Genomic DNA, 16,832 nt, shown 5'->3' with positions numbered 1-16,832 from the left:
ATCAATGCCCTACCCAACACAAAAAGGTCTATGCGCGAATAGACTTTATGGACATAGGAGAAAAACGAGAACTCCTTACTCCTCGGTCTACTGAATCTCCACGGGTCCACACCTCCCATCTGCTCCATAAAATCCTTAAGCACCTTGGCTGCTGCCGGCCTCCTACCAGTCCTGGACTTCGACCTATCCAGCCTTGGTTCCAACACCGTGTTAAAGTCTCCCCCCATTATCAGCTTTCCCGTCTCTAGGTCCGGGATGCGTCCTAGCATTCGCCTCATAAAGTTGGCATCATCCCAGTTCGGGGCATATACGTTTACCAAAACCACCATCTCTCCCTGTAGTTTGCCACTCACCATCACGTATCTGCCCCCGTTATCCACCACTATAGTCTTTGCCTCGAACATTACCCGCTTCCCCACTAATATAGCCACCCCCCTGTTTTTCGCATCCAGCCCCGAATGGAACACCTGCCCTACCCATCCTTTACGCAGCCTAACCTGGTCTATCAGTTTCAGGTGCGTTTCCTGTAACATAACCACATCTGCTTTAAGTTTCTTAAGGTGTGCGAGTACTCGTGCCCTCTTTATCGGCCCGTTGAGCCCTCTCACGTTCCACGTGATCAGCCGAGTTGGGGGGCTTCCCACCCCCCCCCCCCTTGCCGGTTAGCCATCATCTTTTTCCAGCTTCTCACCCAGTTCCCACGCAGCTGTATCTCCCCCAGGCGGTGCCCCCCCGCCCATCCTCTCCCGTACCCACTCCCCCCTTTCCCCAGCAGCAGCAACCCAGTAATTCCCCCCTCCCACCCCCCCCGCTAGACCCCCCGCTAGCGTAATTACTCCCCCCATGTTGCTCCCAGAAGTCAGCAAACTCTGGCTGACCTCGGCTTCCCCCCGTGACCACGGCTCGCACCGTGCGACGCCCCCTCCTTCCTGCTTCTCTATTCCCGCCATAATTATCATAGCGCGGGAACCAAGCCCGCGCCTCTCCCTCGGCCCCGCCTCCCATGGCCAACGCCCCATCTCCTCTCCCTCCCCACCTCCCCCCATCACCACCTCTGGGAGAAAGAAAAGTTACCATACCGCAGGATTAGAACATAAAACCCCTCTTCGCCCCCCACATTCGCCCCACCACTTTGTCCAAACGTTCTTTTTCATAATCCACTCATTCCAGTTTTTCTTCTACAGTAAAAGTCCACGCTTCATCCGCCGTCTCAAAGTAGTGGTGCCTCCCTTGATATGTGACCCACAGTCTTGCCGGTTGCAGCATTCCAAATTTTATCTTCCTTTTGTGAAGTACCGCCTTGGCCCGATTAAAGCTCGCCCTCCTTCTCGCCACCTCCGCACTCCAGTCTTGATAAACGCGGATCACCGCGTTCTCCCATTTACTGCACCGAGTTTTCTTCGCCCATCTAAGGACCATTTCTCTATCCTTAAAACGGAGGAATCTCACCACTATGGCTCTGGGAGTTTCTCCTGCTCTCGGTCCTCGCGCCATCACTCGGTATGCTCCCTCCACCTCCAACGGACCCGTCGGGGCCTCCGCTCCCATTAACGAATGCAGCATCGTGCTCACATATGCCCTGACGTCCGCCCCCTCCACACCTTCAGGAAGGCCAAGAATCCTCAGGTTGTTCCTCGCGTTGTTTTCCAGTGCCTCCAACCTCTCCACACATCGTTTCTGATGTGCCTCCTGTATCTCCGACTTCACCACCAGGCCCTGTATATCGTTCTCATTCTCGGCTGCTTTCGCCTTCACGACCCGAAGCTCCTGCTCCTGGGTCTTTTGTTCCTCTTTCAGCCCTTCAATCGCCTGTAATATCGGGGCCAACAACTCTTTCTTCATTTCCTTTTTTATCTCCTCCACGCAGCGTTTCAAAAACTCTTGTTGTTCAGGGCCCCATATGAAACTGCCACCTTCCGACGCCATCTTGGTTTCTGCTTGCCTTCCTTGCCGTTGTTCCAAAGGATCCGCTGCAATCCGGCCACTTTCCTCTCCTTTTTCCATCCGTGTCCAGGGGGAACACCCTCCTGGTTTACCGCACGGTGTTTTTAGCCGTTAAAATTGCCGTTGGGGCTCCTATCAAGAGCCCAAAAGTCCGTTTCACAGGGAGCTGCCGAAACGTGCGACTCAGCTGGTCATCGCCGCACCCGGAAGTCCCGTTTAAGGGGCATCTTGACAAATACATGAATAGGACGGGAATAGAGGGATACGGACCCAGGAAGTGTAGAAGATTGTAGTTTAGTCGGGCAGCATGGTCGGCACGGGCTTGGAGGGCCGAAGGGCCTGTTCTGGTTTGCCCCAAGTTCCCCGGGCCCCCAGTGTTCAAAACTTCCCAGGAACACGGGAATGTCAGGAAGCGAGCCGGAAGACGCAGCCAGCACATTTATGTTCGCTTTGTGATGCTCAACGGAAATGTTTCTTATTCCTTCACATCCTGTGTCCTCCCCCAACACCCTCCGTGTCTGTGTTTACCCCCAGTCTGTGTCCCGACCCCCTCTCTCTCCGTATTCACCCCAGTCTGTGTCCCGACCCCCTCTCTCTCCGTATTTACCCCAGTCTGTGTCCCCGACCCCCTCTCTCTCCGTATTCACCCCAGTCTGTGTCCCGACTCCCTCTCTCTCCGTATTCACCCCAGTCTGTGTCCCGACCCCCTCTCTCTCCGTATTCACCCCAGTCTGTGTCCCGACCCCCTCTCTCCGTATTCACCCCCAGTCTGTGTCCCGACCCCCTCTCTCTCCGTATTCACCCCCAGTCTGTGTCCTGACCCCCTCTCTCTCCGTATTCACCCCCAGTCTGTGTCCCGACCCCCTCTCTCTCCGTATTCACCCCCAGTCTGTGTCCCGACCCCCTCTCTCTCCGTATTCACCCCCAGTCTGTGTCCTGACCCCCTCTCTCTCCGTATTTACCCCAGTCTGTGTCCCGACCCCCTCTCTCCGTATTCACCCCAGTCTGTGTCCCGACCCCCTCTTTCTCCGTATTCACCCCAGTCTGTGTCCCGACCCCCTCTCTCTCCGTATTTACCCCAGTCTGTGTCCCGACCCCCTCTCTCTCCGTATTCACCCCCAGTCTGTGTCCTGACCCCCTCTCTCTCCGTATTTACCCCAGTCTGTGTCCCGACCCCCTCTCTCCGTATTCACCCCAGTCTGTGTCCCGACCCCCTCTCTCCGTATTCAGCCCAGTCTGTGTCCCGACCCCCTCTCTCTCTGTATTTACCCCAGTCTGTGTCCCGACCCCCTCTCTCTCCGTATTCACCCCAGTCTGTGTCCCGACCCCCTCTCTCTCCGTATTCACCCCAGTCTGTGTCCCGACCCCCTCTCTCTCCGTATTTACCCCAGTCTGTGTCCCGACTCCCTCTCTCTCCGTATTCACCCCAGTCTGTGTCCCGACCCCCTCTCTCTCCGTATTCACCCCAGTCTGTGTCCCGACCCCCTCTCTCTCCGTTTTCACCCCAGTCTGTGTCCCGACCCCCTCTCTCTCCGTATTTACCCCAGTCTGTGTCCCGACTCCCTCTCTCTCCGTATTCACCCCAGTCTGTGTCCCGACCCCCTCTCTCTCCGTATTCACCCCAGTCTGTGTCCCGACTCCCTCTCTCTCCGTATTTACCCCAGTCTGTGTCCCGACCCCCTCTCTCTCCGTATTTACCCCAGTCTGTGTCCCCGACCCCCTCTCTCTCCGTATTTACCCCAGTCTGTGTCCCGACCCCCTCTCTCTCCGTATTCACCCCAGTCTGTGTCCTGACCCCCACTCTCTCCGTATTCACCCTAGTCTGTGTCCCCGACCCCCTCTCTCTCCGTATTTACCCCAGTCTGTGTCCCGACCCCCTCTCCCTCCGTATTCACTCCAATCTGTGTCCCGACCCCCTCTCTCTCCGTATTCAGCCCAGTCTGTGTCCCGACCCCCTCTCTCTCCGTATTCACCCGTCTGTGTCCCGACCCCCTCTCTCTCCGTATTCACCCCAGTCTGTGTCCCGACCCCCTCTCCCTCCGTATTCACTCCAGTCTGTGTCCCCGACCCCCTCTCTCTCCGTATTCACCCTAGTCTGTGTCCCCGACCCCCTCTGTCTCCGTATTCACCCCAGTCTGTGTCCCGACCCCCTCCCTCTCCGTATTCACCCCAGTCTGTGTCCCGACCCCCTCTCTCTCCGTATTCACCCCAGTCTGTGTCCCGACCCCCTCTCTGTGTCCCGACCCCCTCTCTCTCCGTATTTACCCCAGTCTGTGTCCCGACCCCCTCTCTCTCCGTATTTACCCCCAGTCTGTGTCCCGACCCCCTCTCCCTCCGTATTCACCCCAGTCTGTGTCCCGACCCCCTCTCTCTCCGTATTCAGCCCAGTCTGTGTCCCGACCCCCTCTCTCTCCGTATTCACCCCAGTCTGTGTCCCGACCCCCTCTCTCTCCGTATTCACCCCAGTCTGTGTCCCGACCCCCTCTCTCTCCGTATTCACCCCAGTCTGTGTCCTGACCCCCTCTCTGTGTCCCGACCCCCTCTGTGTCCCGACCCCCTCTCTCTCCGTATTTACCCCAGTCTGTGTCCCGACCCCCCCTCTCTCCGTATTCACCCCAGTCTGTGTCCCGACCCCCTCTCTCTCCGTATTTACCCCCAGTCTGTGTCCCGACCCTCTCTCTCTCCGTATTCACCCCAGTCTGTGTCCCGACCCCCTCTCTTTCCGTATTCACCCCAGTCTGTGTCCCGACCCCCTCTCTCTCCGTATTTACCCCAGTCTATGTCCCGACCCCCTCTCTCTCCGTATTCACCCCAGTCTGTGTCCCGACCCCCTCTCTCTCCGTATTCACCCCAGTCTGTGTCCCGACCCCCTCTCTCTCCGTATTCAGCCCAGTCTGTGTCCCGACCCCCTCTCTCTCCGTATTCACCCCAGTCTGTGTCCCGACCCCCTCTCTCTCCGTATTCACCCCAGTCTGTGTCCCGACCCCCTCTCTCTCCGTATTCACCCCAGTCTGTGTCCCGACCCCCTCTCTGTGTCCCGACCCACTCTGTGTCCCGACCCCCTCTCTCTCCGTATTTACCCCAGTCTGTGTCCCGACCCCCTCTCTCTCCGTATTCACCCCAGTCTGTGTCCCGACCCCCTCTCTCTCCGTATTCACCCCCAGTCTGTGTCCCGACCCCCTCTCTCTCCGTATTCACCCCAGTCTGTGTCCCGAACCCCTCTCTCTCCGTATTTACCCCAGTCTGTGTCCCGACCCCCTCTCTCTCCGTATTCACCCCAGTCTGTGTCCCCGACCCCCTCTCTCTCCGTATTCACCCCAGTCTGTGTCCCGACCCCCTCTCTCTCCGTATTCACCCCAGTCTGTGTCCCGACCCCCTCTCTCTCCGTATTCACCCCAGTCTGTGTCCCGACCCCCTCTCTCTCCGTATTTACCCCAGTCTGTGTCCCGACCCCCTCTCTCCGTATTCACCCCAGTCTGTGTATCGACCCCCTCTCTCTCCGTATTCACCCCCAGTCTGTGTCCCGACCCCCTCTCTCTCCGTATTCACCCCCAGTCTGTGTCCCCGACCCCCTCTCTCTCCGTATTCACCCCAGTCTGTGTCCCGACTCCCTCTCTCTCCGTATTTACCCCAGTCTGTGTCCCGACCCCCTCTCTCTCCGTATTTACCCCCAGTCTGTGTCCCGACCCTCTCTCTCTCCGTATTCACCCCAGTCTGTGTCCCGACCCCCTCTCTTTCCGTATTCACCCCAGTCTGTGTCCCGACCCCCTCTCTCTCCGTATTTACCCCAGTCTATGTCCCGGCCCCCTCTCTCTCCGTATTCACCCCAGTCTGTGTCCCGACCCCCTCTCTCTCCGTATTTACCCCCAGTCTGTGTCCCGACCCCCTCTCTCTCCGTATTTACCCCAGTCTGTGTCCCCGACCCCCTCTCTCTCCGTATTCACCCCCAGTCTGTGTCCCGACCCCCTCTCTCTCCGTATTCACCCCAGTCTCTGTCCCGACCCCCTCTCTCTCCGTATTCACCCCAGTCTGTGTCTCGACCCCCTCTCTCTCCGTATTCACTCCCCGTCTGTGTCCCGACCCCCTCTCTCTCCGTATTTACCCCAGTCTGTGTCCCGACCCCCTCTCTCTCCGTATTCACCCCAGTCTGTGTCCCGACCCCCTCCCTCTCCGTATTCACCCGTCTGTGTCCCGACCCCCTCTCTCTCCGTATTCACCCCAGTCTGTGTCCCGACCCCCTCTCTCTCTGTATTTACCCCAGTCTGTGTCCCAACCCCCTCTCTCTCTGTATTTACCCCCAGTCTGTGTCCCGACCCCCTCTCTCTCTGTATTTACCCCAGTCTGTGTCCCGACCCCCTCTCTCTCCGTATTCACCCCAGTCTGTGTCCTGACCCCCCCTCTCTCCGTATTCACCCCAGTCTGTGTTACGACCCCCTCTCTCTCCGTATTCACCCCAGTCTGTGTCCCGACCCCCTCTCTCTCCGTATTCACCCCCAGTCTGTGTCCTGACCCCCTCTCTCTCCGTATTCACCCCCAGTCTGTGTCCCCGACCCCCTCTCTCTCCGTATTCAGCCCAGTCTGTGTCCTGACCCCCCCTCTCTCCGTATTCACCCCAGTCTGTGTCCCGACCCTCTCTCTCTCCGTATTCACCCCAGTCTGTGTCCCGACCCCCTCTCTCTCCGTATTCGCCCCAGTCTGTGTCCCCGACCCCCTCTCTCTCCGTATTTACCAGAGTCTGTGTCCCGACCCCCTCTCTCTCCGTATTTACCCCAGTCTGTGTCCCCGACCCCCTCTCTCTCCGTATTCACCCCCAGTCTGTGTCCCGACCCCCTCTCTCTCCGTATTCACCCCAGTCTGTGTCCCCGACCCCCTCTCTCTCCGTATTCACCCCCCGTCTGTGTCCCGACCCCCTCTCTCTCCGTATTCACCCCCAGTCTGTGTCCTGACCCCCTCTCTCTCCGTATTCACTCCCCGTCTGTGTCCCGACCCCCTCTCTCTCCGTATTTACCCCAGTCTGTGTCCCGACCCCCTCTCTCTCCGTATTCACCCCAGTCTGTGTCCCGACCCCCTCCCTCTCCGTATTCACCCGTCTGTGTCCCGACCCCCTCTCTCTCCGTATTCACCCCAGTCTGTGTCCCGACCCCCTCTCTCTCTGTATTTACCCCAGTCTGTGTCCCAACCCCCTCTCTCTCTGTATTTACCCCCAGTCTGTGTCCCGACCCCCTCTCTCTCTGTATTTACCCCAGTCTGTGTCCCGACCCCCTCTCTCTCCGTATTCACCCCAGTCTGTGTCCTGACCCCCCCTCTCTCCGTATTCACCCCAGTCTGTGTTACGACCCCCTCTCTCTCCGTATTCACCCCAGTCTGTGTCCCGACCCCCTCTCTCTCCGTATTCACCCCCAGTCTGTGTCCCCGACCCCCTCTCTCTCCGTATTCACCCCAGTCTGTGTCCCGACCCTCTCTCTCTCCGTATTCACCCCAGTCTGTGTCCCGACCCCCTCTCTCTCCGTATTCGCCCCAGTCTGTGTCCCCGACCCCCTCTCTCTCCGTATTTACCAGAGTCTGTGTCCCGACCCCCTCTCTCTCCGTATTTACCCCAGTCTGTGTCCCCGACCCCCTCTCTCTCCGTATTCACCCCCAGTCTGTGTCCCGACCCCCTCTCTCTCCGTATTCACCCCAGTCTGTGTCCCCGACCCCCTCTCTCTCCGTATTCACCCCCCGTCTGTGTCCCGACCCCCTCTCTCTCCGTATTCACCCCCAGTCTGTGTCCTGACCCCCTCTCTCTCCGTATTCACCCCCAGTCTGTGTCCTGACCCCCTCTCTCTCCGTATTTACCCCCAGTCTGTGTCCCGACCCCCTCTCTCTCCGTATTTACCCCCAGTCTGTGTCCCGACCCCCTCTCTCTCCGTCTTTCCCCCAGTCTGTGTCCTGACCCCCTCTCTCTCCGTATTCACCCCAGTCTGTGTACCGACTCCCTCTCTCTCCGTATTCACCCCCAGTCTATGTCCTGACCCCCTCTCTCTCCGTATTCACCCCAGTCTGTGTCCCGACTCCCTCTCTCTCCGTATTCACCCCAGTCTGTGTCCCGACTCCCTCTCTCTCCGTATTCACCCCCAGTCTATGTCCCGACCCCCTCTCTCTCCGTATTCACCCCCAGTGTGTGTCCCGACCCCCTCTCTCTCCGTATTCACCCCAGTCTGTGTCCCGACCCCCCCTCTCTCCATATTTACCCCAGTGTCTGTCCCGACCCCCTCTCTCTCCGTATTTACCCCAGTCTCTGTCCCGACCCCCTCTCTCTCCGTATTTACCCCAGTCTCTGTCCCGACCCCTTCTCTCTCCGTATTCACCCCAGTCTGTGTCCCGACTCCCTCTCTCTCCGTATTCACCCCAGTCTGTGTCCCGACCCCCTCTCTCTCCGTATTCACCCCAGTCTGTGTCCCGACCCCCTCTCTCTCCGTATTCACCCCCAGTCTGTGTCCCCGACCCCCTCTCTCTCCGTATTCACCCCAGTCTGTGTCCTGACCCCCTCTCTCTCCGTATTTACCCCAGTCTGTGTCCCGATCCCCCTCTCTCCGTATTTACCCCAGTCTGTGTCCTGACCCCCTCTCTCTCCGTATTCACCCCAGTCTGTGTCCCTGACCCCCCTCTCTCCGTATTCACCGCAGTCTGTGTGCCCGACCCCCTCTCTCTCCGTATTCACCCCAGTCTGTGTCCCGACTCCCTCTCTCTCCGTATTCACCCCCCGTCTGTGTCCCGACCCCCTCTCTCTCCGTATTCACCCCCAGTCTGTGTCCCGACCCCCTCTCTCTCCGTATTCACCCCAGTCTGTGTCCCGACCCCCTCTCTCTCCGCATTCACCCCCAGTCTGTGTCCCGACCCCCCTCTCTCTTCGTATTCACCCCCAGTCTGTGTCCCGACCCCCTCTCTCTCCGTATTCACCCCCAGTCTGTGTCCCGACCCCCCTCTCTCTGTATTCATCCCCAGTCTGTGTCCCGACCCCCTCTCTCTCCGTATTCACCCCAGTCTGTGTCCTGACCCCCTCTCTCTCCGTATTCACCCCAGTCTGTGTCCCGACCCCCTCTCTCTCCGTATTCACCCCAGTCTGTGTCCCGACCCCCTCTCTCTCCGTATTTACCAGAGTCTGTGTCACGACCCCCTCTCTCTCCGTATTCACCCCAGTCTGTGTCCCCGACCCCCTCTCTCTCCGTATTCACCCCCCGTCTGTGTCCCGACCCCCTCTCTCTCCGTATTCACCCCCCGTCTGTGTCCCGACCCCCTCTCTCTCCGTATTTACCCCAGTCTCTGTCCCGACCCCCCTCTCTCTCCGTATTCACCCCCCGTCTGTGTCCCAACCCCCTCTCTCTCCGTATTTACCCCAGTGTCTGTCCCGACCCCCTCTCTCTCCGTATTCACCCCAGTCTGTGTCCCGACCCCCTCCCTCTCCGTATTCACCCGTCTGTGTCCCGACCCCCTCTCTCTCCGTATTCACCCCAGTCTGTGTCCCGACCCCCTCTCACTCCGTATTCACCCCAGTCTGTGTCCCGACCCCCTCTCTCTCTGTATTTACCCCAGTCTGTGTCCCGACCCTCTCTCTCTCCGTATTCACCCCAGTCTGTGTCCCGACTCCCTCTCTCTCCGTATTCACCCCCAGTCTGTGTCCCGACCCCCTCCCTCTCTGTATTCACCCCAGTCTGTGTTCTGACCCCCTCTCTCTCCGTATTTACCCCAGTCTGTTTCCCGACCCCCTCTCTCTCCGTATTCACCCCAGTCTGTGTCCCGACCTCCTCTCTCTCCGTATTCACCCCAGTCTGTGTTCTGACCCCCCTCTCTCTCCGTATTCACCCCAGTCTGTGTTCTGACCCCCCTCTCTGTGTCACGATCTGTAGGAGAGGGCTGCGAAATGGCGGACTCCGGATGGTCTAATGGACGGGCTCACCACCAACGGGGTCCTGGTGATGCACCCAGCTCATGGCTTCTCCGATGATTCCCTACCGGGTGTGTGGCGTGAGATCTCGGTCTGTGGAAATGTTTACGCTCTGAGGGACACACGCTCGGCGCAGCACAGAGGGAAACTGGTAGGTCAACTGTGGCTAAATCTCCGTGACTAAACCGACTGACCCAGTGAGAGCTTACCGGACTCCTGCAGAGGGAGCTTTACTCTGTATCTAACCCCGTGCTCTACCTGTCCTGGGAGTGTTTGATGGGGACAATGTAGAGGGAGCTTTATTCTGTATCTAACCCCGTGCTGTACCTGTCCTGCGAGTGTTTGATGGGGACAGTGTAGAGGGAGCTTTACTCTGTATCTAACCCCGTGCTGTACCTGTCCTGGGAGTGTTTGATGGGGACAGTGTAGAGGAAGCTTTACTCTGTATCAAACCCCGTGCTGTACCTGTCCTGGGAGTGTTTGATGGGGACAGTGTAGAGTGAGCTTTACTCTGTATCTAACCCCGTGCTGTACCTGTCCTGGGAGTGTTTGATGGGGACAGTGTAGAGGGAGCTTTACTCTGTATCTAACCCCGTGCTGTACCTGTCCTGGGAGTGTTTGATGGGAACAGTGCGGAGGGAGATTTACTCTGTATCTGACCCCGTGCTGTACCTGTCCTGGGAGTGTTTGATGGGGACAGTGTAGAGGGAGATTTACTCTGTATCTAACCCCGTGCTGTACCTGTCCTGGGAGTGTTTGATGGGGACAGTGTAGAGGGAGCTTTACTCTGTATCTAACCCCGTGCTGTACCTGTCCTGGGAGGATTTGATGGGGACAGTGTAGAGGGAGCTTTACTCTGTATCTAACCCCGTGCTGTACCTGTCCTGGGAGTGTTTGATGGGGATAGTGTAGAGGGAGCTTTACTCTGTATCTAACCCCGTGCTGTACCTGTCCTGGGAGTGTTTGATGGGGACAGTGTAGAGGGACCTTTACTCTGTATCTAACCCCGTGCTGTACCTGTCCTGGGAGTGTTTGATGGGGACAGTGTAGAGGGAGCTTTACTCTCTATCTAACCCCGTGCTGTACCTGTCCTGGGAGTGTTTGATGGGGACAGTGTAGAGGGAGCTTTACTCTGTATCTAACCCCGTGCTGTACCTGTCCTGGGAGTGTTTGATGGGGACAGTGTAGAGGGAGCTTTACTCTGTATCTAACCCCGTGCTGTACCTGTCCTGGGAGTGTTTGATGGGGACAGTGTAGAGGGAGCTTTACTCTGTATCTAACCCCGTGCTGTACCTGTCCTGGGAGTGTTTGATGGGGACAGTGTAGAGGGAGCTTTACTCTGTATCTAACCCCGTGCGGTACCTGTCTGGGAGTGTTTGATGGGGACAGTGTAGAGGGAACTTTACTCTGTATCTGACCCCGTGCTGTACCTGTCTGGGACTGTTTGATGGGGACAGTGTAGAGGGAGCTTTACTCTGTATCTGACCCCGTGCTGTACCTGTCCTGGAGTGTTTGATGGGGACAGTGTAGAGGGAGCTTTACTCTGTATCTAACCCCGTGCTGTTCCTGTCCTGGGAGGGTTTGATGGGGACAGTGTAGAGGGAGCTTTACTCTGTATCTAACCCCGTGCTGTACCTGTCCTGGGTGGATTTGATGGGGACAGTGTAGAGGGAGCTTTACTCTGTATCTAACCCCGTGCTGTACCTGTCCTGGGAGTGTTTGATGGGGACAGTGTAGAGGAAGCTTTACTCTGTATCAAACCCCGTGCTGTACCTGTCCTGGGAGTGTTTGATGGGGACAGTGTAGAGTGAGCTTTACTCTGTATCTAACCCCGTGCTGTACCTGTCCTGGGAGTGTTTGATGGGGACAGTGTAGAGGGAGCTTTACTCTGTATCTAACCCCGTGCTGTACCTGTCCTGGGAGTGTTTGATGGGAACAGTGCGGAGGGAGATTTACTCTGTATCTGACCCCGTGCTGTACCTGTCCTGGGAGTGTTTGATGGGGACAGTGTAGAGGGAGCTTTACTCTGTATCTAACCCCGTGCTGTACCTGTCCTGGGAGGATTTGATGGGGACAGTGTAGAGGGAGCTTTACTCTGTATCTAACCCCGTGCTGTACCTGTCCTGGGAGTGTTTGATGGGGATAGTGTAGAGGGAGCTTTACTCTGTATCTAACCCCGTGCTGTACCTGTCCTGGGAGTGTTTGATGGGGACAGTGTAGAGGGACCTTTACTCTGTATCTAACCCCGTGCTGTACCTGTCCTGGGAGTGTTTGATGGGGACAGTGTAGAGGGAGCTTTACTCTGTATCTAACCCCGTGCTGTACCTGTCCTGGGAGTGTTTGATGGGGACAGTGTAGAGGGAGCTTTACTCTGTATCTAACCCCGTGCTGTACCTGTCCTGGGAGTGTTTGATGGGGACAGTGTAGAGGGAGCTTTACTCTGTATCTAACCCCGTGCTGTACCTGTCCTGGGAGTGTTTGATGGGGACAGTGTAAAGGGAGCTTTACTCTGTATCTAACCCCGTGCTGTACCTGTCCTGGGAGTGTTTGATGGGGACAGTGTAGAGGGAGCTTTACTCTGTATCTAACCCCGTGCGGTACCTGTCTGGGAGTGTTTGATGGGGACAGTGTAGAGGGAACTTTACTCTTTATCTGACCCCGTGCTGTACCTGTCTGGGACTGTTTGATGGGGACAGTGTAGAGGGAGCTTTACTCTGTATCTGACCCCGTGCTGTACTTGTCCTGGAGTGTTTGATGGGGACAGTGTAGAGGGAGCTTTACTCTGTATCTAACCCCGTGCTGTTCCTGTCCTGGGAGGGTTTGATGGGGACAGTGTAGAGGGAGCTTTACTCTGTATCTAACCCCGTGCTGTACCTGTCCTGGGTGGATTTGATGGGGACAGTGTAGAGGGAGCTTTACTCTGTATCTAACCCCGTGCTATACCTGTCCTGGGAGGGTTTGATGGGGACAGTGTAGAGGGAGCTTTACTCTGTATCTAACCCCGTGCTGTACCTGTCCTGGGAGTGTTTGATGTGGACTGTGTAGAGGGAGCTTTACTCTGTATCTAACCCCGTGCTGTACCTGTCCTGGGAGGATTTGATGGGGACAGTGTAGAGGGAGCTTTACTCTGTATCTAACCCAGTGCTGTACCTGTCCTGGGAGTGTTTGATGTGGACAGTGTAGAGGGAGCTTTACTCTGTATCTAACCCCGTGCTGTACCTGTCCTGGGACTGTTTGATGGGGACAGTGTAGAGGAAGCTTTACTCTGTATCTAACCCCGTGCTGTCCCTGTCCTGGGAGTGCTTGATGGGGACAGTGTAGAGGGAGCTTTACTCTGTATCTAACCCCGTGCTGTACCTGTCCTGGGAGTGTTTGATGGGGGCAGTGTAGAGGGAGCTTTACTCTGTATCTAACCCAGTGCTGTACCTGTCCTGGGAGTGTTTGATGTGGACAGTGTAGAGGGAGCTTTACTCTGTATCTAACCCCGTGCTGTCCCTGTTCTGGGAGTGTTTGATGGGGACAGTGTAGAGGGAGCTTTACTCTGTATCTAACCCCGTGCTGTACCTGTCCTGGGAGTGTTTGATGGCGACAGTGTAAAGGGAGCGTTACCCTGTATCTAACCCCGTGCTGTACCTGTCCTGGGAATGTTTGATGGGGACAGTGGAGAGGGAGCTTTACTCTGTATCTAACCCCGTGCTGTACCTGTCCTGGGAGTGTTTGATGGGGACAGTGTAGAGGGAGCTTTACTCTGTATCTAACTCCGTGCTGTACCTGTCCTGGGAGTGTTTGATGGGGACAGTGTAGAGGGAGCTTTACTCTGTATCTAACCCCGTGCTGTACCTGTCCTGGGAGTGTTTGATGGGCACAGTGTAGAGGGAGCTTTACTCTGTTTCTAACCCCGTGCTGTACCTGTCCTGGGAGTGTTTGATGGGGACAGTGTAGCGGGAGCTTTACTCTGTGTCTAACCCCGTGCTGTACCTGTCCTGGGAGTGTTTGATGGGGACAGTGTAGAGGGAGCTTTACTCTGTATCTAACCCCGTGCTGTACCTGTCCTGGGAGTGTTTGATGGGGACAGTGTAGAGGGAGCTTTACTCTGTATCTAACCACGTGCTGTACCTGTCCTGGGAGTGTTTGATGGGGACAGTGTCGAGGAAGCTTTACTCTGTATCTAACCCCGTGCTGTTCCTGTCCAGGGAGTGTTTGATGGGGACAGTGTAGAGGGAGCTTTACTCTGTATCTAACCCCGTGCTGTACCTGTCCTGGGAGTGTTTGATGGGGACAGTGTAGAGGGAGCTTTACTCTGTATCTAACCCCGTGCTGTACCTGTCCTGGGAGTGTTTGATGGGGACAGTGTAGAGGGAGCTTTACTCTGTATCTAACCCCGTGCTGTACCTGTCCTGGGAGTGTTTGATGGGGACAGTGTCGAGGGAGCTTTACTCTGTATCTAACCCCGTGCTGTACCTGTCCTGGGAGTGTTTGATGGGGACAGTGTCGAGGGAGCTTTACTCTGTATCTAACCCCGTGCTGTACCTGTCCTGGGAGTGTTTGATGGGGACAGTGTAGAGGGAGCTTTACTCTGTATCTAACCCCGTGCTGTACCTGTCCTGGGAGTGTTTGATGGGGACAGTGTAGAGGGAGCTTTACTCTGTATCTAACCCCGTGCTATACCTGTTCTGGGAGGATTTGATGGGGACAGTGTAGAGGGAGCTTTACTCTGTATCTAACCTCGTGCTGTACCTGTCCTGGGAGTGTTTGATGGGGATAGTGTAGAGGGAGCTTTACTCTGTATCTAACCCCGTGCTGTACCTGTCCTGGGAGTGTTTGATGGGGATAGTGTAGAGGGAGCTTTACTCTGTATCTAACCCCGTGCTGTACCTGTCCTGGGAGTGTTTGATGGGGACAGTGTAGAGGGACCTTTACTCTGTATCTAACCCCGTGCTGTACCTGTCCTGGGAGTGTTTGATGGGGACAGTGTAGAGAGAGCTTTACTCTGTATCTAGCCCCGTGCTGTACCTGTCCTGGGAGTGTTTGATGGGGACAGTGTAGAGGGAGCTTTACTCTGTATCTAACCCCGTGCTGTACCTGTCCTGGGAGTGTTTGATGGGGACAGTGTAGAGGGACCTTTACTCTGTATCTAACCCCGTGCTGTACCTGTCCTGGGAGTGTTTGATGGGGACAGTGTAGAGGGAGCTTTACTCTGTATCTAACCCCGTGCTGTACCTGTCCTGGGAGTGTTTGATGGGGACAGTGTAGAGGGAGCTTTACTCTGTATCTAACCCCGTGCTGTACCTGTCCTGGGAGTGTTTGATGGGGACAGTGTAGAGGGAGCTTTACTCTGTATCTAACCCCGTGCTGTACCTGTCCTGGGAGTGTTTGATGGGGACAGTGTAAAGGGAGCTTTACTCTGTATCTAACCCCGTGCTGTACCTGTCCTGGGAGTGTTTGATGGGGACAGTGTAGAGGGAGCTTTACTCTGTATCTAACCCCGTGCGGTACCTGTCTGGGAGTGTTTGATGGGGACAGTGTAGAGGGAACTTTACTCTGTATCTGACCCCGTGCTGTACCTGTCTGGGACTGTTTGATGGGGACAGTGTAGAGGGAGCTTTACTCTGTATCTGACCCCGTGCTGTACCTGTCCTGGAGTGTTTGATGGGGACAGTGTAGAGGGAGCTTTACTCTGTATCTAACCCCGTGCTGTTCCTGTCCTGGGAGGGTTTGATGGGGACAGTGTAGAGGGAGCTTTACTCTGTATCTAACCCCGTGCTGTACCTGTCCTGGGTGGATTTGATGGGGACAGTGTAGAGGGAGCTTTACTCTGTATCTAACCCCGTGCTATACCTGTCCTGGGAGGGTTTGATGGGGACAGTGTAGAGGGAGCTTTACTCTGTATCTAACCCCGTGCTGTACCTGTCCTGGGAGTGTTTGATGTGGACTGTGTAGAGGGAGCTTTACTCTGTATCTAACCCCGTGCTGTACCTGTCCTGGGAGGATTTGATGGGGACAGTGTAGAGGGAGCTTTACTCTGTATCTAACCCAGTGCTGTACCTGTCCTGGGAGTGTTTGATGTGGACAGTGTAGAGGGAGCTTTACTCTGTATCTAACCCCGTGCTGTACCTGTCCTGGGACTGTTTGATGGGGACAGTGTAGAGGAAGCTTTACTCTGTATCTAACCCCGTGCTGTCCCTGTCCTGGGAGTGCTTGATGGGGACAGTGTAGAGGGAGCTTTACTCTGTATCTAACCCCGTGCTGTACCTGTCCTGGGAGTGTTTGATGGGGGCAGTGTAGAGGGAGCTTTACTCTGTATCTAACCCAGTGCTGTACCTGTCCTGGGAGTGTTTGATGTGGACAGTGTAGAGGGAGCTTTACTCTGTATCTAACCCCGTGCTGTCCCTGTTCTGGGAGTGTTTGATGGGGACAGTGTAGAGGGAGCTTTACTCTGTATCTAACCCCGTGCTGTACCTGTCCTGGGAGTGTTTGATGGCGACAGTGTAAAGGGAGCGTTACCCTGTATCTAACCCCGTGCTGTACCTGTCCTGGGAATGTTTGATGGGGACAGTGGAGAGGGAGCTTTACTCTGTATCTAACCCCGTGCTGTACCTGTCCTGGGAGTGTTTGATGGGGACAGTGTAGAGGGAGCTTTACTCTGTATCTAACTCCGTGCTGTACCTGTCCTGGGAGTGTTTGATGGGGACAGTGTAGAGGGAGCTTTACTCTGTATCTAACCCCGTGCTGTACCTGTCCTGGGAGTGTTTGATGGGCACAGTGTAGAGGGAGCTTTACTCTGTTTCTAACCCCGTGCTGTACCTGTCCTGGGAGTGTTTGATGGGGACAGTGTAGCGGGAGCTTTACTCTGTGTCTAACCCCGTGCTGTACCTGTCCTGGGAGTGTTTGATGGGGACAGTGTAGAGGGAGCTTTACTCTGTATCTAACCCCGTGCTGTACCTGTCCTGGGAGTGTTTGATGG

The 16,832-nt window shown here is 56.2% G+C and overlaps 1 protein-coding gene across 1 annotated transcript in view; it reads left to right on the top strand.

Moving 5' to 3' along the window:
• The window catches only part of LOC140399876 (E3 ubiquitin-protein ligase pellino homolog 1-like), a 73,325-nt gene that overhangs the window by 40,400 nt on the left and 16,093 nt on the right, over positions 1-16,832 (top strand). The window contains 1 exon segment of the mRNA XM_072489342.1: positions 9,831-10,019. Coding sequence (XP_072345443.1) covers positions 9,831-10,019 — 189 coding nt within the window.

Source organism: Scyliorhinus torazame, chromosome 24 (assembly GCF_047496885.1).
Source record: "Scyliorhinus torazame isolate Kashiwa2021f chromosome 24, sScyTor2.1, whole genome shotgun sequence".
Classification (NCBI taxonomy): Eukaryota; Metazoa; Chordata; class Chondrichthyes; order Carcharhiniformes; family Scyliorhinidae; genus Scyliorhinus; species Scyliorhinus torazame.
This window is presented reverse-complemented; position numbering and strand designations above follow the sequence as displayed.